At 40.3% G+C, this 25,126-nt stretch overlaps 1 protein-coding gene across 2 annotated transcripts in view; it reads left to right on the top strand.

Moving 5' to 3' along the window:
* LOC114650671 (uncharacterized) overlaps positions 1–22,262 on the top strand; it is a 33,823-nt gene extending 11,561 nt beyond the window's left edge. The window contains exons 6-10 of one of the 2 annotated variants that reach the window (XM_051927060.1): positions 3,987–4,046; positions 6,463–6,552; positions 10,380–10,445; positions 10,888–11,124; positions 15,756–22,262. In XM_051927060.1, coding sequence (XP_051783020.1) covers positions 3,987–4,046; positions 6,463–6,552; positions 10,380–10,445; positions 10,888–11,124; positions 15,756–17,038 — 1,736 coding nt within the window. In that variant the 3' untranslated portion in view covers positions 17,039–22,262. Of the gene's footprint in view, positions 1–3,986; positions 4,047–6,462; positions 6,553–10,376; positions 10,446–10,887; positions 11,125–15,755 lie in introns of both variants that reach the window. The other variant, XM_051927059.1, reaches the window with a different exon arrangement.
* Positions 22,263–25,126: the final 2,864 nt, after the last annotated feature.

The following is a 25,126-nucleotide window of genomic DNA, read 5'->3' as shown; positions in this document are numbered from 1 at the left end:
TCACAGCTGTGCCGCGCCCTGAAACCAGACTGAAAGGGTTCCATCAAATTATTAGAGGTTAGGTAATTGGTGAGTTGGGAAGCTACAACACGCTCAAGAACTTTTGACAGGAAAGGTAAGTGGGAAATAGGCCGGAAATTGTTAAGATTGTTAGCATCAAGGCCAGACTTTTTTAACATTGGGGTTACAGAAGCAATTTTAAAAGTGAGCAGCACGGAGCCAGTGTCAAGGGATGAGTTTATTATTGTTGTAACAGTCGGGATTATGGCATGAAGACAGGATTTAAGTAGTGTGGTGGGGATGGGGTCCAGTACACAAGTAGTCGGCCTCATCTTACAAAGCAGGTTATTAACAAACACAGAAGTGACTGGTGAGAACTTAGAGAAGGAGCTGGATAGAGTGGGAAAACAGGGAGAGATATAAACAGATGATGTATTTATGTTAGTTGAATTATTTAGATCTTTAATTTTGTTACGGAAAAAGTGGAGGAATTCCTCACAGACTTCAGTAGAAGAGGTAGTTGGACCAGATGCAGGTTCGAGTAGTTTATTAACTACAGAGAACAGAACCCTTGGGTTATCATGGCCTCTTTCTGTTATTCTGCCATAATGGGTGTTCTTGGCAGAAGTTAGTGCTTCTCTGTAAGCTCTTTGGTGGTCAGAGAAAGCCTGGATGTGCACGGTGAGGCCAGTCTTACGTGACATTCTCTCAAGGCGTCGGCCAGCTGCTTTCATAGATCGCAATTCTGAGTTATACCAAGGAGCTGAGCGTTTAAAGGAAACCTCCTTATGTTTTAAAGGAGCTGTTTTATCTAATGCTGAGTGAAGGGCTGAGTTATAGTGGTCAACAAGACTATCTAGTGTTGATGGAATAGGTGCAGACAGTAAAAGATCAGAAATGGATCCAGAAAGGATAGAGGGACAGATATTTTTAAGGTTTCTATAAGAAATTTGTCGTTTACAGGTAAGAGGTGGAATAGGTAATGAGACAGTGAAAAATACTGCTTTATGGTCAGAGAGTCCCAAATCAGTGCTGTAAATGTTGGCAACAGATAGTCCAGAAGTGCAGATCAGGTCCAATATATGACCGCTAGAATGGGTTGGAAAATCAACATGTTGTGTCAAGTCAAAACAGTCCAGTAAGGACAGGAATTCATTTCTCAGTTTAGATGTGGGGGTGTCAATATGGATGTTGAAATCACCAAGAAGGATAATTCTCTGAGAGTAAGAGCTTAGGTGGGTCAAAAGTTCAATCAGATCGGGTAAGAAGGATGCATTGTATTTTGGGGGACGATAAAGAACAATGAGTGAGACAGGACCTGATTCCGTTATTAGTTTAAGAGCCAGGCACTCAAAAGACAATGGACAGTCAATTGGAATTCTTTTAATGTTTAAGTCAGCTCTGATAATTACTGCCAGCCCGCCTTGTCTTGAGCTGCGAGGCTCTGAGTGGAAAGTGAAACCAATTGGAGTCGCCTCTGTGAGAGACGCAAATTCGTTTGGTTTTTGCCAAGTCTCCGTTAAACACAGAATATCAACTTTGGTGTCAGTGATGAGTTCTGACAGCACCAATGCTTTGCCATTAAGAGACCTCGAGTTAAACAGTGCAACATTACATAATGAGGCTTCTTTCTGCACAGAGCCGCAATCAGGGTTTATTTCCACATAATGCAAATTTGGCACACCGACAATTCTTTTTCCAGGGTCATGAGAAGGACGGCGTATTCCTGAGCAAATGCTGCCGGTGGTCTTTTCATTCGCAGCCCGGCGGTGGCGGCGACCTGACCCACGATGTATATATTTCGGGCGCTGCAAAATACCGCCGTCCTTTAGGATGTTGCAGTCAGACCATTTGCTCTGGACAAACTGTTTAATAAGAAGGAGTTTGTCATGAGAGTATTTTAGCATGATACTGGGCAATACTTATCTGAATAGCATTGGAGAAGCAGCACAGCACAGCGGAACCGGTAGGACAATGCGGGTGTGGTAGAGTAGGTGAGCGGCGATAGAAAAGCAGCAGAAAGCATAACAGGAGGAGGTAGCAGGAGTTGGAGGTTCCAATACACAGCCACAAACAGTAACGCTTGGTAATTTCAGGCGTGATCGCCCTGAGCCAAAAGCCAGATTAGTATGAACATCAGATCAGTTCCCAGTCGTAGAGTACTGTAAGATGAAACGGGAGCAGATCAGCAAAGCGAATTTAATATAATCACGGAGCCAGATCATCCCGAGGTCCTAGATTGCCAGGCACAAAGAAATGCTTGTAGGTTCTCGTCCCGTGATCCACAGACTCAGCTGTTCCCAGTCAAAGTAGAGTCCATAAAATCTGTAAATATTAAGCCAAATCCATACAATTCGAGTCAGCTGTATCCACGAACTATACGTACAATAAAAGAAATAAAACAAACGTAAGAAAGTGTAGAATTAGGCGAATTTTGCGAAAAGTGTTGTTTACAGGGAGGAGCGGCAACAACATGCGTGCGCCAGCGTCCCCTCACCTGGCCTAAAATGTATAATTTAGTACACCTATTGGTTAAATAGTTGTATTCAAGTGATAAACATTTAAATAATGCACAGACATAACAGCATTTTAGGAGGTATGAGATTCTGAATATATGTGATCAAACAGTCCGTGTGTGTGTGTGTTCAGGAATTTAACAGTCCCAAATGGTCATCATGCTGTTTGTTCTTGGTGGGATTTTAGTAGTCTGATGGCCTGTGGGGAAAAAACTCCAACTGAGTCTGGCAGTCTTGCACTGCAAACTATGGTAGCGTTTGCCAGAGGGCAAAAGTTTGAACAGTCCATGGGCTGGGTGAGTGGTGACTCTGACTATCTTACTGTAGTAGCTGTCCTAAGACAGCGGGACAAGTACAGATCTTGTATAGATGGGAGGGTGGATCTGATGATTTCCTCTGCCATCTTTACCACTCTCTGGAGGGACTTCTGATCCAACACAGTGTTTATCTACCATACCAGACTGTGAGGCTGCTTGTCAAGAGAAAGTGAAGTTTGCACACAAAAAACCCAGACAAAAACATTCCTGATGGCTCAAACATGTTAAATGCAATTTAAAGAAAATAAGTGTTGCAGGCAGGAGCTCATCATCAATGGACTAAACTAAATTCACCCCCCTTTTACATTAGCATCCGATATGAAGCTCGCCTGTGCTACATTTTTGTTTTTCATTAGATAGATAGATAGATAGATACTTTATTAATCCCAAGGGGATTTGTTGTACGCATTTTGTATCAGGCCAAAAGCCACCTAAGACACAGCCTGCTAGTTAACTGTGTGTTAGCTGAGGGAAGCCAAATGAGCATTTCAGAGATTGAAAAGGCTCTTTAAAATTGTCACTTTAAAGCCGTCGTAATGCCTAAGTGAAGATCAGAAATAGGGTACTGTAAAAATCATTAAAACAGAAAGTGTACAAATGCTTGATGAAGAAATGCAAGATAACTTGTGCATTCAGGCTAACATCAGAAGGTTCATACATAACTCACAAACTAAAGACAATCGTTTATTAAAAATTTCTTAATGAATGTAAGCATGGCTTTTATCTTCTTTACTCTAGTTCTGAATTTCTAACTTCATATGTTGATACACATAGGCATTTTATGCTGTGGTGTTGAGCAGACGTTTGTAAGACCTCGGGCTTGCCTTGGAAAGCACTGGAGTGTTAGCTGCTGAATCAAAGTAGGGTAATAAGTTTTTAAAAATGCCATTTTTTAAATAGTTTATAAAAGTGTTCCACTTTCTGGTTAATTGTAGAACTAATCTGGAAGAAAAAGTAAATGTTTAAATGCAGGAGATAAACTGAGAGAAAGAGAGAGGCCTATAAAATGAATACAAGTATTTCTAGTGCCCAGTCCTAAAACTCCCCATGTGCCTAGCTAAGTCGGTATGAAGCAGGACAGCAGGGAGTGGAGATGAGTGTAAAGTCAATGTTCGGACTTCATCCTGATACCATTTCTCTTTGTGTTTTGTAGGAGGGAAATTATCAAATGCTGCTGTCGACTTCAGCCTCACCAGTAAACAAGAATGGGAAGGTAATTGCGCCACAGCTCCTGGGTGTCTCCACTCACAGTTTGCTTCATTCCTTGTTTTTATGCTGCAGTTTCTGAAGTGCCATTTTCAGTCAATTTTCTGAAAGACGTTCTGTCTTGGAGTACTGCCTCAGTGAATATCAATTCAGATTACCAGTTAACTAAACACTTTTCCAAGAGTATCTCTAGGGGGAAAAAGCAAGTATGAAACTGCAGAATTAGGCACTATTTAGAAAAAAGTGTCCTTTGACTTTGAGGTGCTGATTCTGGGATGAGAATCAGCACCTCCAAATCTGAGACCATGGTCCTCAGCCGGAAAAGGGTGGAGTGCCCTCTCAGGGTTGGTAGCGAGATCCTGCCCCAAGTGGAGGAGTTCAAGTATCTCGGGGTCTTGTTCACGAGTGAGGGAAGAATGGAGCGTGAGATCGACAGGCGGATCGGTGCGGCATCCGCAGTAATGCGGGCGTTGCATCGGTCTGTCGTGGTGAAAAAGGAGCTGAGCCGCAAGGCGAAGCTCTCAATTTACCAGTCGATCTATGTTCCTACCCTCACCTATGGTCATGAGCTATGGGTAGTGACCGAAAGAACGAGATCGCGAATACAAGCGGCTGAAATGAGTTTCCTCCGCAGGGTGTCTGGGCTTTCCCTTAAAGATAGGGTGAGAAGCTTAGTCATCCGGGAGGGGCTCAGAGTAGAGCCGCTGCTCCTCCGCATCGAGAGGAGTCAGATGAGGTGGCTCGGGCATCTGATCAGGATGCCTCCTGGACGCCTCCCTGGTGAGGTGTTCCGGGCACGTCTAACCGGGAGGAGGCCCCGGGGAAGACCCAGGACACGCTGGAGGGACTATGTCTCCCGGCTGGCCTGGGAACGCCTCGGGATTCTCCCGGAAGAGCTAGAAGAAGTGGCCGGGGAGAGGGAAGTCTGGGCATCTCTGCTCAAGCTGCTGCCCCCGCGACCCGACCTCGGATAAGCGGGAGACAATGGATGGATGGATGGATGTCCTTTGACTTGAGTACAGCAATATTGAGATGCTGGCGCTGCTATTGAATCACACAATTTTATTTTTTCTTAAATGGCACCTCATATTGCAGAATTTATTACATGAATACTTATGCTGCTTTTGCACTACTAGTTCTCATTGCTGTAATCGAAACTGGTGAAGAAATCCGGTTTAGTGTCTGTCCTGCTTAAATGCAATGGTCCAGACGTGGCCTGAGCATTTACAGTACATCCACATTCAGCTTACGTGAAATGATTGTCCTACACATATGTTGTTGCAACATAGTAATGTAGGTAACACACAAACATGAATTCTTGCGTTGCTTTTTTCTACTGATACATATATTGGTTTTCTACATTTTTAGAAGCATAACTTGTTTTCTAAATATATTGAGAAGGGCTATGCCATCATATGCCTCAGCTTTTTCTGCTTTGATTTCCTTCAGCTCCTGGCTCCTTCCTGGCTGGATTTTGTTAGCTTCTCTGATGAATCTTAATGCATGGAGATTAAAAACGAAAAAAAAACCAAAAAAAAACACTTTTTAATATGGGGGATGACCCTGTCACTAAACTTGAAGTTCAGGTTAGACATGTGCATACATCCTCAAGGGTACAGAGGACACTGCAGGGCCAATTAATCCAGACAGTTTCACATATTGCAAGTTGTAATATTTTTCTAAATGAGTAATTACATTGAGCATGTGATGGAAAATTGAAAACAAAAAAAAGGACAAAGCTGAGTGTTATTACTGAAGGAAGCTTATTACTTATTTTATACAATATCTGGTGGGGCAGTGCCCCACTGGCCGTTAATGTAGAAATGCCACTGATAAGGAAGACATTTTAAGTAAAAGTGTAGTTTCATTCATAATTCTTAGCTTTAAATTAATAAAACACTTAAAATCTCCGAAAAACTGTTATTGGTGAGTTTCTTACTTTGGAATTGCAAATTCGCCTGTGAAATTCATTTTGGTGTCAGTTTTGAGAAAATGTTTGTGAAATGCAACTTACCTGTTTCTCTCATCAGTAGTTGGTATATTCCTTGATTTTGGTGCCAGTGTTGCCAGTTGATTAGTACACACCAATATGAACTTCACTATACTCTGTACATTTGGACACCTTGCCCCAATGAATCTGTGGTCAAAAAATATTCAAATGAAAGATGTAGAATTATACAAAAGTAACACTTAAAGGTAATGCTTTTTTAAGAGCTAACAGCGAACCATTAGCTGTCAAAGATTGGTTGAACTGAGCCCCAATAAGCAAATTGCTTTCAGATCAGTTTTCAGGAAAATGGCCAGCAGAGGCTGCCAAAATACAAAAATGTTTAAACTGTGCTGAAAAAGTGCAGGAGTTACAGCATCAAGACTTTCAACCTATCAGTCACCCTCTGTAATTCCTTCTCCTTTTTTACCTGCAGCCAGCAGCGACCTTAATTTCAGCCAATCTGTGGAAATGCCAGGCATGTCAATTCCAACAGCAGTGCAAGAGTCGCAACAAATAACTGAAGGTACGTCTGCCATATCATCATACGACAGGGCCTGGATAAAAAGCTGCACATGGCTCCTGCTCAGATGGGGATAAGTGGGAGTTATGAAACTGAGTAAGCCTGCTGCAACCGAGGAGTTTCTACTTACCATGTGGCTTGACAGAACATGCAGTTCTGTTGTTTTTAATGATTTTTGAAAAATTTTAGAGTGCCATCAACCACTAGGCTGCTGCTTCACTTTCTTTTTCCAATTCATTGTATGATCCTATGGAAATCACTTAAAAGGCCTGTTAACAAACAAAAAACAAAAAGGATGTAAACGATTGCAATGTCTTTTAAGTCACTTTGGGTGAAAGTGTCTGCCAAATATCTAATATTTTTTACAATTGCCTAAATTAGATCATGATTTGTTCATACATATAAAGCTTACTTCCACTCATAAAATAAAACGCAAAATTACATGCGTCAACAATGCTTAGCACAAAAGCACCAGGTTATTAATAATAATAATTAGAAATAGCCATATATACTGCATAATATGTGTGTATGTATTTGTACAGTTTATATACAGGGTGAGCCAAAACGATGTTAACACTAATGGATTATTTTTATCTCGACCACACCTTTCCAGGTTGATGGACAGGTGGTGGTGGACCATTGCCATGGCCTCCACACTCCCCTGATTTGATTTCTGGTTATGGGGAATGGTGAAGGAGCATGTGTATAGCAGGAAAGTTCGTGATATTAGTGATCTGAGGGACAGAATATGGACTGTGGTATCGTCAATTACCCACAAAATGTGTGTCAGGGCTTTAAATGGTACTGTTGCTCATTGTTTTTTGTGTGTTGAACATGATGGCAAACAGGTTAAGACATTCCTGTAAATCATCTTGCACATGTGAAGTATGTTTAATGAATAAATTGTTTTTGCCATTCAAATGTTAACATAATTTTGATTCACCCTCTGTGTGTGTGTGTGTGTGTATGTATGTATGTGTGTGTATATATATATATATATATATATATATATATATATATATATATATATATATATATAATATAATATATAATTATAAATATACAGCCATATGAAAAAGTTTTGGAACCCCTCTTAATTCTTTGGATTTTTGTTTATCATTGGCTGAGCTTTCAAAGTACCAACTTCCTTTTAATATATGACATGCCTTATGGAAACAGTAATATTTCAGCAGTGACATTAAGTTTATTGGATTAACAGAAAATATGCAATATGCATCATAACAAAATTAGGTGCCTAAATTTGGGCACCCTAACAGAGATATTACATCAATACTTAGTTGAGCCTCCTTTTCCAAATATAACAGCCTCTAGACGCCTCCTATGGCCTTTGATGAGTGTCTGGATTCTGGATGGAGGTATTTTTTGACCATTCTTCCATACAAAATCTCTCCAGTTCAGTTAAATTTGAGCATGGACAGCCTGCTTCAAATCATCCCATAGATTTTCGATGATATTCATGTCAGGGGACTGTGACGGCCATTCTAGAAAATTGTACTTCTCCTTCTGCATGAATGCCTTTGTAGATTTCGTTCTGTGTTTTGGGTCATTCTCTTGTTGGAATATCCAACCCCTGCGTAACTTCAACTTTGTGACTGATGCTTGAACATTATCCTGAAGAATTTGTTGATATTGAGTTGAATTCATCTGACCCTCGACTTTAACAAGGGCCCCACAGCATGATGGAACCTCCACCAAATTTGACAGTAGGTAGCAGGTGTTTTTCTTGGAATGCGGTGTTCTTCTTCCGCCATGCAAAGCACTTTTTGTTATGATCAAATAACTCAATTTTTGTCTCAGTCCAAAGCACTTTGTTCCAAAATGAATCTGGCTTGTCTAAATGAGTATTTGCATACAAGCAACTGTTTGTGGTGAGAGTGCAGAAAGGGCTTCTTTCTCATCACCCTGCCATACAGATATTCTTTGTGCAAATTGTGCTAAATTGTAGAACAATGTACAGATACACCATCTGCAGCAAGATGTTCTTGCAGGTCTTTGGAGGTGATCTGTGGGTTGTCTGTAACCATTCTCACAATCCTGCGCATATGCCGCTCCTGTATTTTTCTTGGCCTGCCAGACCTGCTGGGTTTAACAGCAACTGTGCCTGTGGCCTTCCATTTCCTGATTACATTCCTTACAGTTGAAACTGACAGTTTAAACCTCTGAGATAGCTTTTTGTAGCCTTCCCCTAAACCATGATACTGAACAATCTTTGTTTTCAGATCTTTTGAGAGTTGCTTTGAGAATCCCATGCTGTCACTCTTCAAAGGAGAGTCAAAGGGAAGCACAACTTGCAATTGACCACCTTAAATACCTTTTCTCATGATTGGACACACCTGTCTATGAAGTTCAAGGCTTAACAAGCTAATCCAACCAATTTGGTGTTGCAAGTAATCAGTATTGAGCAGTTACATGCATTCAAATCAGCAAAATTAGAAAGAGACCGAAATTTTTGCACAGCCAGTTTTTCACATTTGATTTAATTTCATACAACTAAATACTGTTTCACTAAAAATCTGTGTTCGGAAAACACCCCAGTGCTCAGATGTTTCTTTTATGTTGAAAGTAGAGTCAATTATTATGCAGGCTGAGAGGGGTTCCCAAACTTTTTCATATGACTGTATATAATATTTACACACATACACTACCAGTTTTAGAACATCTGTTTTTTCAGTCTCTCTTCAACTTTAATCAGTAGAAATGCGATGAATGACCTAAACGGGTGAAAGGTTAAGCAGAGTGCCAGAGGTATAAATTTAAAGTTTAGGTTAGGAAAAACTGAAAAAATGCCATTCTTCAGGGAATAACGAAAGGTTTACAACCTACAGATGTTCTGCAGAAATTAAAGTAAATTAAGCCTTGCAAGTTGAAGGAAACAATTTGCACAGGTGTCTCAACTTCTGTTGATTACTTAAAAACCCCCTGTCCATCTTAAAGCAGAGTTGGAATCGACTGTGTTCATTCATTGCATTTCAACTGATGAAATTTAAAGAAAAACTGTGCTGTTCTAAAACTTTTCACCAATATTATACATATAAAAGGCCTATTTCCATGGTGAAAAGTAAAGAACGTTTATGACACATTTCAGCTGTATAACCGTCATCAGATGTTCAGCTGAAAAGAGCCTGGAATGATGAAAGGAGAAAAGGTGAGAATAGGTGTGAAAAACATTCATCGGAGAAGTCAAAGGGAGAAATTAGAAGGTTAGTGGGTCATTAAAACCTGCTCTTCTGAGTTTCTTTAAAAAGTGTCTTTGAAGCCCTCTGAAAATACACATCTCCTGATCACACAATGATCTCTCTGTGAAGTGTCCTACAATCTTGGGTTGCTCTGTTATTGACAGGGTGATCATTCTAGTGTTGAGGGCCCAGTAGCTAAAGGATCCAATGCTTCCCTGGTCTGTTGTACCACCAGACACCTTTCAGCATCCTGATGACTGTGTTGCAACATCAACCTGCTTGTATTACCAACCACAGGAGTTTAACCTGGTGTTTCTGTCCCACAAGCGTATCTCTAATCTGGACCAATTAAAGCAGGCTTTTGCTCTGGTTTGAGAATATGTTTTGTTATCCATATGTTCTGTTTTCTGTTTTAGAAACAAAGTCTGAAGTATAAAACACACAATGTTCTCTCCTTGTTACTGTCCGTGTGCTGTAATTTAATTGGAGTAAGCTGTTATTTCAGATGGGGAGTATGAACTGGCCCAAAATCCCCACCCAATTAGTGTTTCTACTCTATCTCGGCTCATTTCACGCCTTCTTTGTTGTCTGATGTCCGTTTTCTGTCTCACTTTCTTTATTTGATTATAGCAGAGGTGCAGAGACTGACCCTCCGGATAGAGAATGGCGAAAATGTTGAATTAGACCAATGGGAGAGTGGTATGTTACCTAAACCACAACTTTTTTTGTTTTTCCTGTGTTTGTGAACTTGTTGATTTCGGCTACTAGTCTGGCCAACAGATGATGCTTACTTCACTCGCACATTAAAAGGGCTGCAATGTTATTTTTTGCTTGAAGCTCTCTGCCATGTTTTCACTTTGTCTCACATTATTAAAAGTATGCACTTAACAGCAGCACCTAGGTATCTTGGACATAAAAGTCTAGTGTGCATCTTAAGCCCCAGGTAAAGTAAAGTAGATGCACAAAATGTGTAATGGTCGTGTTTTGCTTTTCATAAAGTAAATCTACTGCCAACAATGGGGAACCAATTAGAGCCTGTGGTTCAGAAGTGTCCTTAGCAAATTTAGCCACCAGTCCTGTGCTCACTTAGTTGTGAGAATTCAGTTCTGTAATCGGCCCTGCACTGTTGCTTTCTCCTTAGAACTCATTGCCAACATCCTCAGTCAGCTCAAATTGCAGGTGGGTCCAGAAGCGAAGTTGAATGCATGTGAGCTGGGCTTGGCTTTGGGCCTGTCAAGAGCAGTGGTCCGAGAGTGCATTCTGGAGCTGGAGAGCATCGGAGACCTGATGCAGCTTGCAGCCATTGTACATTGCTTCTGGGAGAAAACTCAAGACCAGACACGGCTCTTGCAAAAGGTCGCTGCCTGCAATACAAAAAGTAAGTGAGCTGTTGAAAGAGAAAACAAGAGCTTAAGAGCTCTGCTTGGGCTGAATGTTAAACATGAGGTCATCTCTTAGCTGCTTCCGTTACTTATTTATGGGTTCCAAACAGCATTTGTACAAGGGCTATTTAACTTGGACCTTAGATGACCACAGATTTTCCGTCTCCAAATCAAGGTATGAGATTTTGGGATTGTCGTTCCTCAGGGTGTTTCATGAAGTATTACATGTTGCCATGACAATTTATGGGAACTGAAGTTATTCTTTTTTTTTTTTTTTTTTTTGCTGCAAATTCTGTTTTATTTCTATTTTCATACAAGTTCAAATATAACCAATGCAGGCTCCTCTTATACTAGTTTGATTTGGTGCAGATGTAACCCTCCGCACACTCCGAGGTGTGAATGCAGCATCCGAATGATCTCGGGACTTAACTATTTATTTAAAATCTGCACAACATCAAGGACCATTAATGACAATTTCTCCCTACCGCTGAGCTGCTGGAGGTGTGGCTGGGTGGCATTTCTTTACTGTGTTCTTTGCTGGAGAGCCGACATGGTGTTTGCTGGATGCTGTTTTTCCTCTGTCAGCTTGACTGTAGGAGAAGCAGTATAAGAAGTGACCATCCGTTACCTGTCCATCTCAACTGTATGGCGATGTGTACAGGACATCCAGGTGATACTCTAGCAGCTCAATTGTAGAAACACGTTGTTAGACTCCATGGATTTTCTGGTAATTTTCAGTTATAGACTTCATAATCTTAGTGATTTGGTGGTAGTGATTGCTCACTCATGAACCGTTTTTTTTTTTTTTTTTTTGGGAGCAACTCTTTCAAATGATTCACACAAACTGATTTAGTGGAGCACAACTAGAGTGCTTAAGTGCACGTGTGTCCTGTGTGATGTCATCAGAGTCTTTGATTTCGCTTGACACCGGAGTCTCGACTTGCTTCACTTAGGATTATTTTGAGTTCAAACTATTATTAATATCGGTGAACAAAAACTCTGTAAGTGATGATTCTGTCATTTACAAAACAGAAACAACACATTTATATTAGACTGTATTGATTCCTTTGCTTTGTACAATTTATTGGAATTGAATATATAGACAATATTAAAACTAATAAGTTTATGTCCCTTTGTACATTCAAGAAATTAGTCACCAAAACTGAACAATATAAAATTATGTAATTTCAAACAATTATTTTCTTGAAATTGTAATATATTTCATATTGTTCAGTTTTGTGGTCCCAAACCTGGATAAATGGGTAGGGTAGGCATCAGTAAAGGCATCCTCCCATAAAAATTGCGATGAAACCTCTATTGGAGAAGTCTAGGCAAAAATATAGCCACGCCATATAAAATTGGGAATAACTACAGAAAAAAAAGATTTGCTTTCAATTTTAGTTTAGTGCACACATTTTTATAGCTCATTGACTGTACTGTGCAAGTATCAGTATCGGATTCTTTTCAGTTGAAACAGAATCATTGTCCCAGAACCCATTTTACATTTCTCATTCATTTAGTTTGTGAACAGAATCTATACCCACAGATAAATCGCCCAATTCTTGTTCACTTTTGATTTGGTAACATAGCATCTTATTTTTATTACGCTTCTGAAATGTGTTGTTATGTACTGAAACAATACAATGTCATATGAATAGGCTATATACACACTCTATTCCGTATTCCACATCAGTCAGCTGCTGCACTTTGGCGCTAATATCAAGATGGACTAGCTATGCCGTTTTTCACCCAATCGCTTCAAGATGTGCCCAGACTTACAGTAAACAACGTAAGTCACATTATTCAAACATTGTGCCAAACATCAGGAGCTAAAAAGGAGAAGGGCTTCCAACTATATGTTTCAAGCTACATCCACAATTAAAAACGTGTCTATTATGAACTTACTTGGGACAAATATGTGATTACATTAACTTCTTTATAAAAACAGAATCTCAATAATTAGTCGTTAAACTTTATTCAGGGACAGGTGAATATGTATGTAAGCTTTATACTGTGATGGTGCTGGGCACGTTATATCAGCCAAGAATGAGTCACCAAAAGAAGGAGCTGCCATTACATCATCAATAACGGGAGCACCTATAAAAATGGCAACTCTGCACAGTCGCACATGCCTTTTCCAACTAGTGCAGCAAAAGGCAAGCAGTCCTTTTAAGAATAGTGAGCCTCCTCAAAGAGCCATGTAAAGAGAAGAGAATCCATCCACTGTGTTACAATAGATAACAGCACGAGCCTGCTGGACATCTTCCCTTGTAAAAAAGCAAATGTCTCTGCCTAAGCCAGCAAAACAGTGAATGCCAAACTGCTAATTCATTGTAAGAGTCTCAATTTATTTCCTCAGCTGGAGGATGTCTTCTCTGAAAGACGTGTTTTCATCAAGCACTAGGTTGACAACTGGTGGATACAGAGCTGAAGTGTAGTCTTGGTCTTTGAGAATTTTATCATCCTACTCCTCGCCCGGTGTGTCATCCTCCATCGGTTGCTTTCTCCTCTTCCCAAACCCCTGGTCTTGAAAGTGGAATGGAGAAATTGTTCGACACAAACAAAGCAGGAACCACCCTCTTCTTCAACGGTCTTAGGAAAATCCTCTTTTGTAAAAAGCCGGCTACAACCTTGGGTATGTGGACTAACCGTAAAGCTCTCTCCCCAGAGAGTGATGATCCATTTAGGTCGGGTTTCCGCATCAGAGGGAAATATATGAAAACTAAGTATCTTGTTGTACTTACTGGAAGCTTGACATAAATGTACACAACAATGTTCAGCTGTAGGGCTGTCTGAATGCTGAAACTTAAAACTTCTTTTTCTCAGACATTCTAGCCACTAAACAAAAATCATAACTGCAGTATGGACAAGGGAAGTGACTGAACTAGCTGAGATTTCACCGAAAGTACATCAGCACTATCGTCATCATGATAAATGTATAGTTATGTATAAAAAATATTGAATGAATTATTAAATTATGTATTTGTGATGCAGTCAAAGGGGGACCCAGGATTCCCCATCCTCAAGATTTTAATCCTGCACCAGCGTGTAATTCTAAAAATGAATCAAACGAGTCAAATGGACCAAAGAATGGGGTAGCTCAAAAGAATCGACTCCGTAATGTGAATAGCAGTGCTTAGCGTTTTTATTACCCACTATTTTGATGGATTTAAAATTTAAGAAAGACAGGGAGGAATTGGATGATCTTTTTGAGGAAACACTTACTGGACCTAGTGTCTTACTTACTACTAGTTTCTTGGATAATAAAAAACCTGATTTTACCCGGCTGATTGCACAACAAGCTTTTGAATATTTGGTAGACTTGGCTCCATTATTTGAGTCAAACCCTATAATGCCACTTTCTAGAGTTTTATAGACTGTCTTCCCCTCGCCCAAACACTAAACTTAAAGTTAGTGAATATGATCCCTGATGTTAAGTCAGTGGATAGGGCTATTATTAAGGTATATTTAAACCCTATTTTATATGCCTAATGGTAAATTTTTATATTTAATCCCTAATTTTAAATTTTACAATAATAGCTCTGATGTTAAACAGTGAGCAGCAGGTTTTGTACCCTATGAACGGTCCAGTTATGAAGCTTTAGTTATGTATATGGATTGTGTTTTATGGTATATTTATTAATATTTAGTTTAAGGATTGTTTTAGACCTAATTTAAGTCATGGTTTTATCAGACGCATGGGTTTGACCCTTATTGGACCTCCTATTGCATTTGTTTAATTTTATGGCTTTTTAATAGTCAGTCAGTTTTTAAATAATTGAATGATACCAATTTTACAGTCTTAGATAATTTAATAATTTATATATTGGAGATTTCTTTGTCTGATGTCAAAAATTGTTTAAAATTTATTTTAATACTCTTATCTAGTGTACCCGTGCGTTGTCCCTCTCGAGGGAGCATCCTCCACTAACCTAACTCAGAGAATCAGTCCAAACAGTCTGCGACTTACCCCGACAAAATCAAACAATCACAGGGATGGGCTGTGTGTATGCGAGAGCTGATGACCACCGGGCACTCTGCCACCAGTACAATGCATGCAATGCAGCGTCAAGGAAATGAGGGAAGCACAGGTTTTGGACCTCGCAAACAGAAGACGGTCTCAATCTGTTTCTTCATGTTTTATGCACCATGACAGAATGAAAAATACCAAAAAAAAGCTGAGATAGCAGCTGAATTTGCTGTACCTTGAAAATATTTGTACAACACTGTCAGAGTCGGCCAGCCTGTTATTAGCTGTCATAATGCATTTGAAATCTGTTCCAGTGCTGGAAAGTCGAAAAGCAGTTGTGTAGTTTACCCTCCCTTGCGATTCCTACAGGTTTTGTTATTTGACATCCGCAGGCCACGAGATCAACAAGTGTAGTCGTCAAGTTTGACATCCCTTCTGACTAGAAGTTGTGTAATTTGATTCTGGCTTATGGCTGTGGAGAATATGAAATCCACTTCCCAGTAGCTGAATTCAGTAATCTGTGGAGGTGTATTTCAGCTGCACTTTTTCCAGCTCAATTGAAGGATGGGTATAGAGATGGAGTTGCTTTTTGTTTTATTTGAAAACTCTCTTTTTTTGGCGAGTGCCTCTTATTTTGTATTTTTTCTTCCTACTTAGGGCTTATGTTATCAGAAAGGGGAAAACATCTACTTCTTCTGCTCCAGATGATCATGGCCGATACAGAAAGAGGAATGAACAATGAGCCTCAGTGGCAGCGAGTTTTCCACTTTATACTACTAGACTGCTTTGTGGAGGCCGAAGAGTGCTGCTTTCAGGTAGACAGGACAGATCCCCTGGCAATATTTAAGTGCATGAAGGAGAACATTGTGGTGGATCACCCTCTGATTCAGGAGCTGGCATGTTCCTGGAACGAGAAAACGATCGAGAGCTATCAGCAGCGTGTCCGACTTCTAGCCCAGCTTGTCCGAGACCTTTTTCCTCTTCTGGATTGCGTGCAGTTTGATGGAGTGCTGCTGGGGGAGGTCCATCGGTGTAAACCCCGGCAATTGCACCGGGTGACCAACTTTATTGGATTGCCCCCAAGAAAAATCCGTAAGGTGTTCAATGAGAAGATGGTACCTAGTAAAGGCAAATTTGTGATGAATCCTGTAGACTGGACTGTCCAATATGGAGACATCTGTGTTCTAGCTGCCAACCTGCTGTACTCTGTCTGTCCAGGGGAAACTGGTGCACAGATCACTGCGACTAACCTCTCGGACCTCATGCAAGAAATTCAGGTTCTTCTGTCCAAGCCAGCATTTGACTCTCAGTGCTTTGACGCCGGTGTGAAACTACAGCTGCTTTCTCTTCTGGATTTCGGCCCCACAGTCCTGGCTGTACCCACTCTAATAAATTTGCACTGGAACACGCTGTGCAGACTGGCAGAGTATTTGAAAACCAGTGAGCGGCACATCTTCCAGTTCGCTATTGAAGAGGTTTGGCTGCAGGACTGCTCAGACTCCTTTCAAGGCGTCTGCAGCATCCGCAATCCGGTAACCATTGACAATGGGGTTGAAGAAGTCTTTGAGTTTTCAACAACTAAATCCTCCTCCTTTATTGTAAAGCTTCACTGTCGTGGCTATCAGGATGACAAACTCTTCACCTGCAGGAGGCCGGCAGCGTTCCGAATACGTGGACTGCCAGAGACAGCAGTGGTGGAGCTGAAAGCACTCGGGGGCAGAGTGCTGTTGGCAAAGGGAGGACTGGTGTGGCTGAGAGACGAAAGTCAAGGAGGACTGAAAGAACAACTGCAGTCCCTAAGCCAGAGTCATGGGGCCCAGGTCACTGAGGCAGGCTGCTGCTTTTTCATTCAGTCTAGTGATGCCAATTGTGAAATCAGGTTTATCTACAAGAATGGCAGCATTGCTGCCATGGCACAAAAGAATGCACAGGTGCTATGAATTATGGGAGAAGACTGCTTTCACAAGATAGTGTCACCACAAATCATTCTAAACCTGAGTGCTGCTGGTGCTTAACTCTTGGGAAAGCAGATCGGACCATTCCAGCTCTGAAACACTTGACATAATTTTAGCAGTGTTTTAATTTGACTGCCACCAAGGTCTATCGTGCCATACCAAGCAGGTTCGTGGCCACTTTTTGCAATATTCAGTTGAGCCAGACACTTTTCTCAGTGGTCACTCAAGTTCAGTTTCAGAAGGCACTGTTTTGTGCTTCTGGTCCATCGCAATTCAATTGAACCTGCTCTGGTGAGGGTATATGTGTGGGAAGTGGGGGTCTACTCTGACATTTTTGGCTGTTTGTTGAAAAGTTGCTCCAGTTTGCTCCTGTTATGCCAATGCTGTTCAAAAGAACACAGATCGTATAATGAAATTTCTTTCTGGTAGAGGTACTTCCCATGCTGCCTCATTGGCACATTGTGGGCCTGACATGGGTATGCGCATCATTACCTGGTTTCAGAACAAGTCAGGGCACTTTAAACAAGAGTGAAATTAGTGAAGTGAAACTGAAATATTTCTCGGGCCCCGTATAGCAAACCTCAAAACGTTAAAACTGAAATACTTGCAAACACAGACAACCTCTTGAATGAAGAATCCATTTTACATGTACTTTGTATTTATGTCGGAGTCTTATTGTTTACTATCTGATGAATTTATCTTGAAAGTCATTATATATGCACATATTTATTTTTAGAAGAAAATATGCATCTGATGGGAATGTACTGGTACTTGCATATAGAAAAGTAGCTGTGATTCAAAGTCATTATAAACATTTTTCCCTCTGCAGACACTCGATGGAGAAAAACATTTAAATGTTTTCAAATAAAATCAATCAATTTCTTGAGCTGAACTGCTAGAATGATAGCTACGCAGCCTGAATATCTCATTCACCCCTTTTGATGAAGTCTTTGTCACTTAACACAACTCTGCATGATGCTTTGCCTCCTGGTCTTAAATGCTCTTAACCACTGGAGTCCCCAGCGCACAGTTCAGAGTTCTCATCTCTCACATTTCTGGAGTCCCACCTGACATCCTCCCATAGTCTCCTCAGAGTGGGATATGCATTATCCTCCCAAGGGTACTTGCAGTTGCTCTTCCCTGCAAAAAAACACATCAGATGCAGATACAGATCCTGCTTTAGTGGTGAAGACGTCATTTATTTTTCCCCCCGTTCCTCTATTCAGACTGCAAGCTAGAGACGACAATGTTGAGAAAAGGTTTAGTTAGCTGAGCAGAACCGAGGCTTTCTTGTGACCTGTATTGGAAGTTCAAGTTTATTGTTGAATACTCAGTATGATGAAGTCCTTACTTGCCTGGGAACAGCTGATAAAATACAATTTCAATAAAAACACACACACACAGAAAATTATATACAGTACTGTATGTATGTGTGTATATACAGTATACATATACTGTATATATCATGCAAAATATATCTATACTAAATACATATATTTACTAGCATTTACTTATATATACATACTGGTGGGTTATAAATTATGATGGGCTCTGTTACAGCAGTACCTCAGATACAAATATGCACAGAAAAAGACAAAATATGGAATCAATCACCAGTTCAGTGGTTGATTCAGTGCTGTCACTGCGTGTTTTCCAACTGCATGAGGTACGGAGTCATTATCAAAAACAGCAGGATGTTTAGGTATAAGGTCCGTGTACTCTACAGAGCCATGGTTCAGTTTAAATTAAGTTTTGTGATTTACAGAAAAGTACAGTAACATTGCTTCACTGTCATTAAGTTTACGACATTTTTTCTGTAAAGTAATAAAGCATTATTCATTTTTGGTGATACAGGTAAAATTCCGTTACAACGAACTGCAAGGGACCTAAAAAATATTTTGTTGTAATGAGATTCTGTGTTTGTTGCTATAGTGCTTTCTTTAACTTGTGTCCAGGCATTTGCAATCATTTCAATAGCTTCTTTCACGTTAATCTTCTCCTGTCTACAAGTTATGCTGACGAGAATTTTTCTCAGCATTTCCTTGCAATAATACACATTCAGGGTGTGAATGATGCTCAAATCCAATGGCTGAAGCACTGCCATGCAATTGAGTGGAAGGAATTCAATGCGAACATTGTCTAAATGCGGAAGCATGTTGTGGGCAACACAGTTATCAATCAGATGCCAAATCATCCTTTTTTTTCTTCTTCTTCATATTGTGAGGTTTCTGAACCCTTTTGGGATCCCCCCATATCCCCCCCACAGCCAACAGGAATGTCATGCTGAAGTGTGTCCCAAAGTGTGATTGCCGCGTCTGTGGAAGATTGTTTGTCCATTGCCTGGGCAGGGCAACAGCAGGCTCACAGCGGTGCAGTGAGGCACCACAGCAGCTAATCCTAAAAGATCGTGGTCGTGCTATAAGTCCCTGTCTTGCACCCCTAAACATGAGGCTGAGTCTCAGTACTTTAGCAAAACCAGCTTTATTCAGCTTGAAACAGGAACAGTAGTTATTTATTGTAGCAGAATCTGCCACTGTCCTATACACAGACACAGCAATCAGACAGGGTTGTGGCCAAGTAATCCTGTTCCCTGCATATATAATGTTCCTTGCATCACCCGTCGAGATCTTTTCCGTCTATTTGCTTCAGGGCCGAGCAGCATCAGAGCTGTGAGCCTGCTGTTGCTCCAGCAATGGATAAACTGTCTTCCACAGACACGGTGATCGCTCTTCGGTGTGTTGTCCACTTGGTGGAGGTCCAAAGAGAGTTTAGAAACCTCACAACAGTGACTTTGCTTTTTCTTGAATGAGTGGCACACTAATAGGAATGTTTCTTGAACAAGCATCACTGAACCACATAAAAATTGCTTTTTTCGACGTCTTCAAATGCAGCAGTTTGCATACATTTGCAACCAAAGATTTTTCTTCTTTTTTTGCTGGGTCTTTCAAGAAAGTTGACAGTGTCGATGGCGAATTTCCAAATTCACTGGCAACGTCTTTTTGCCGCAATCGAAAGGTTTTTTTTTTCTAATATGAACTGTTATTTTTTTGTGTCTGCCGTTACTATAGGAGGGTGACAATGAGATAAATTCCAATGGATGTTTTTCAAATGTTGATGAGCAACAAGCAAAAGGTATCACTGAAAACCAACGAAAACAGCAAAAAAAAAAAAAAAAAACAGAACGAGGAAAGTTCGAAGAAAGAACTTTTTTTTACAATGTTTCTGTTAGCGGATCGTTGTGCATAAGTGAGCTGCGACCACAGGACTAACTGCTCTGTGGATGATTCATTCAGGCATTTCAAGGTCTTTTGGGCACTTCGCTGTAATGGAAGTACCTGCTGAATGTACTTCGTAGTAACAAGATTTCTATAGACTCGTATCACATGGAGAAACTATCGGGACCTTAAAAATACTTTGTTGGAATGAAAACTTTGTTGTAAAGGTATTTGTTGTACCTGAATTTTACCTGTATTTCCAATGATAGACATTATCACTGCAAGTTATGCGTTACATACAAAATCGGGTTTAACGTTGGCAGTAATAGAACGCTTTTGTAACCTTAGGCCCATCTCTGTGTGTGTACCTATATACGTGTGTTTATGTATATATAAACATATAGTGTATGTATGTGCGTGTAAATATATAGATATACACACTCAATGTGGGTAAACACCACCCATCATGAGACAAAAAGACATACTCAGCCAAAAACTGTAATCCAGCAAGACAATGAAACTATTGTCAAGACTAATTGAGAAGAAAACCCTGTATGCACCTGTGGTCTTTGAGATCGTGCTTTGAGTGATGCAGCACCTATGCTTGCCAATGCCAGCCTCACCTCATGCCCAGTTGCACTCCTGCTGCCTGATCCTGCCTTCTTTGTTGGCACTGGTTTTTGAGCTGCCGCCCCCATTGTAATCCCTTTTCCCACTACGACAATTAGCCTGCCTTTTAAGTTTGGACCAAAGGCAAGGCACATGCAAAATTTTGTTCTGCTGCTTTTTGTGTGATTAGCAAACAGTCATCCAAATGACTTATGTTTTTTTAGACAGTTACTGTATATAGATGTGTGTGTATATATATATATATATATATATATATATATATATTGTGTGTGTGTTTTTATGTTACTACATATATTAATTCTGATTTACTGCCCCCAAATCAACTGCTGAGAGAGTCAGTGGGCCTGTACCGTATGCCAGAAGGAAAGAGCGTGTAGACTTTCATTGCTCTCCCATCTGGTAACTGCTGCATTTACAACATGACATTGACATCATGGTAGACATCACCAGTGTGAGAAATCACAAACAATGATGGTTTGGCCATTATGGCTATAAGCTGACCCTTTGTCAGCTCTGATGGGGTATACTGAGGCGTGTGAGTTTTACACAGGTGGACTTTGGCCAGGCCTGGAATTGAACTGTGATCCAGTCAACCAGAACACATCAGACCCTTAACATACTAGCAGTCATCTTGTCTGTCCTTTGCTCTCCGTGTCCAGTCCTCAATTACCTCTAATCTGCAGCACTATGCCAGAGATCCGGGCTGAAAAAAGGAAGTGAGGTCTCTCTTCAAGAAGGGCATTTCAACACCTTAACTATGCCAAGTGGAATCCAACTTTGCCTAAAGCACCAGACGCTGCATTGAAAGTGTGAGCGACGTTAACTGCTCTATCGGTCTTTGCCAAGATGAATCCAGACCAGTAAACTGCCTTAGCATTCCTTTCTTGTGTTCAGTTGTTACCCATGAAACAAGGATGAATTAGTAATAATAGGATCAGGTAAAGTTGTAACTTTTACATGATTCTGAGTTTAAATTACCAAAGTAGAAAGCCAGTGAGTCTCTGTCTCTCTCTCTCTCTCACACAACAAACAGGACTTAAATCTCTGTCAGCCATAGTTGTGGACCTGAGTAAGAGAAGTCACTGGTTGGGTCATGTGGGGTATCAGACATGAGACTAACACCATGAAAAGCTTGTGGAATCGTGTAACTCAGGTAACTAAACCAAAGTAAACTAAAACTAAATCAGGGAAAACCAGAAAACCTCAAAAAGGCTTACAAAAGCAGATTCCGGGCTGTGCATTTATCTCATCTCTTTTGTGTTCTGTATTTTGTTTTTTTTTTTTACAACTGTGTATAAGCAAATATAATTTTCAAATCCTTCTGCCTTTGAATAAACTTTATTAAAGTATTGCATTTCTTGAAATGAGTATTTTAAATCTGACTGTTGAAAACTCAATTAATGGAAAAAGACAAGCAGAGCAAGCTGGAAGTTTTTCAGTAAAGTCCAACTAATAATAAGTGAGACGCCATGCTCAGCACTGCAATGACATTTGTGCAGCATGGTGACCATAACTTGCTACAACACATTGTAGACTTTCAGGGTAATGTCCATGAAAGGGTGGTTCTCCCAGTGTACTCAAACTTTTCATTTGCCCTTTTAATTGACTGAAGGTTCAGAAATATTGAATCAATACTTCTAAACCATATTAGTGTGACTTCCAGAAAAAGCAAACAGTTTCATTTTGGGCTGGTCAATTCCTTTTTTTTTTATTATTATTATTACTATCATTACACACGCAGTATGAAAGGCACTCTTCAAATACAGACTCAGACATTGTCATCTTCTCTGGCATTTCCAACAAAAGAGTCTTAATTACAGAATTAAAAGCAGCACGTAAGGGCAAGAAACCAGAAAAAAGCTCCTCTTGAGTAGACTGGCCTGTCCTTTAGTGGTCACTCGGAGGTCATCGGCTATTCGGACGGCTGCTGTTCCCTGCCTGCCACCCCCTTTACACCTGACTAGACTAGACTGGGTCAGTGTGCACTGTAGAGGCTGCACCAAAACCTCTTGAGCGGCATATTCTAGAGCGGGGTGGGCAGTCATCTGACTGCTGGATTTCATTTCAACTAATTTATTAAAAAGAAAGCAGATTGTTTGGTTTTGGGATTTTAATGATTCTGTTTCTTCTGTCTAATATAACTAGGGAAACTGGAGGGGAGTTTAGGACAAGCCAGGTTCAGAGCTATACATGAAGGAACAAACAATAGTGCAAAAACAAAAAGTTATAGTTATGTAAACTCTAACCCAATGTTTAAATGCAAAAGTAAAATAAGTAACACATTTAAACTTGCTTGCCTTAATGCTAGAATTATCAAAAATAAAACAAGTGAGTTGAAGCACTTAATATAGCAGTAACAGAAACCTGGCTATTGAACAACGATAGGGAGGAGTATAACATAAGAGGGATACACATTTTTAGGAAGGATAGACAGAACAGAAAAGTCCTCATCAACTGGACGATTAGCGTCATCTTAGTGAGGATGTCTGGATTTGTCTACAAAGCATTAGGAGAAAAGATCTCATTTCAGGAGTGTGTTACAGGCCCCCCAATGCAGACAGTAATTTCAATGCACATCTTTTTAGTACTATCAAAAAGGCAAATTTACAGGGGGATGTTATAGTCATGGGGGACTTTAACTACTTGAATAAGCTTTTAAGGAGGTCAGTGAGTACACATATGCACCCTTGACGCATATTTTTAGGAAGTCACTGTGCACTGGGGAGATTCTGAAGGACCAGAAAATATTATCCCATGATATGAAAAGGGTGACTGGGCAGATCCAAGCAACTATGAGCCATTAAGAGTAATCGGCATCACAAGTAAATTAACGGAAGGAATTATTGAGGATGACCAGCACATGGCAAGTCCAGGGGTTTTTCTGAACAGTCAGCATGGGTTTCTGAAGAGGAAGGTCATGTTTTACTAACATGCTTGAATTCTATAAGGAAACAACAAAAGGATACGATTAAAGTGGAGCATATGATATTATCTATCTTGACTTTCAGAAAACATTAGATAAGGCGCCACATGAAAAGTTGGGCATCAAACTAAAAGAAGTGGGAGTTCAGGGTGATGTTTGTAGATGAGTACAGAATTGGCTCTGACACAGGGAGCAGAGGGTGATGATGCGAAGAACTTTATCAGAATTGGCCGATGTTAAGAGTGATGTACCTCAGGAGTCAGCGCTAGGGCTGCTTCTATTTTTAATATATAAATGATTTGGATATGAATATAAGTAACAAGCTGGTTAAGTTTGCAGATGATACCAAAATAAGTGGATTGACAAATAATTTGGAATCCATTAAATCATTACAGGGAGACTCAGACAGCATACAGGCTTGGTCAGACTTGTGGCAGATGAAGTTTAATGTCAGTAAATGTAAAGTATTACATGTAGGAAGTAAAAATGTTAGGTTTGAATACACAATGGGAGGACTGAAAATCAAAAGTATGCCTTATGTAAAGACTTTAGGAGTCAGTGAACTCAACATTATCAACTGCCAGACAGTGTTCAGAGGCCATTAAGAAGGCTAACAGAATGTTAGGTCACATAGCACGATGTGTGGAGTGCAAGTCCAAGGAGGTTACACTCAAGATTTATAATGCAATGGTGAGGCCTCATCTGGAGTACTGTGTGCAGTTTTGGTCTGCAGACTGCAAAAAGGATATAGCAGTGCTAGAACAGGTCCAGAGAAGAGCGTCTAGGCTCATTCCAGGGCTACAGGGGAGGAATTATGAAGAAAGATTAGAAGAGCTGAACCTTTTTAGTATAAGCAAAAAAAGATTAAAAGGTGACATGATTGAAGTGTTTAAAACTATGAAGGGAATTAGTACAATGGATCAAGACTGTTATTTTAAAATGACTTCATCAAGAACACGGAGACAGAGGTGGAAATTTGTTAAGGGTAATTTACTCATTTGTGCATATGGAGCAGTACATCATTTGTAATAACTCTCCTGACCATCTGGTGGTCCAGATCCACCAACAGTAAATCACATGCAAGCTAAATAAGTTGGCAGCCAACATACAGCCTGACCTTGAAGCCTGTTCTGACTCAAAGACACCAAATATGCAGTCATTAGAAACTTTAAATTATGGACGCAAGTGCGGACAGTTCCCTATAGTATTGCTAAACTTAAATTATTGGATCTCATCTCAAGGATTTCCATATCACTGACACCTGAAATGCCTGAGTGCAGCTAAAATCTAGTTCATGAAATAACA

Source organism: Erpetoichthys calabaricus, chromosome 4, assembly GCF_900747795.2.
Source record: "Erpetoichthys calabaricus chromosome 4, fErpCal1.3, whole genome shotgun sequence".
Classification (NCBI taxonomy): domain Eukaryota; kingdom Metazoa; phylum Chordata; class Cladistia; order Polypteriformes; family Polypteridae; genus Erpetoichthys; species Erpetoichthys calabaricus.
The sequence above is the reverse complement of the archived record's forward strand: the minus strand, read 5'-3'. Positions and strand labels throughout refer to the sequence as shown.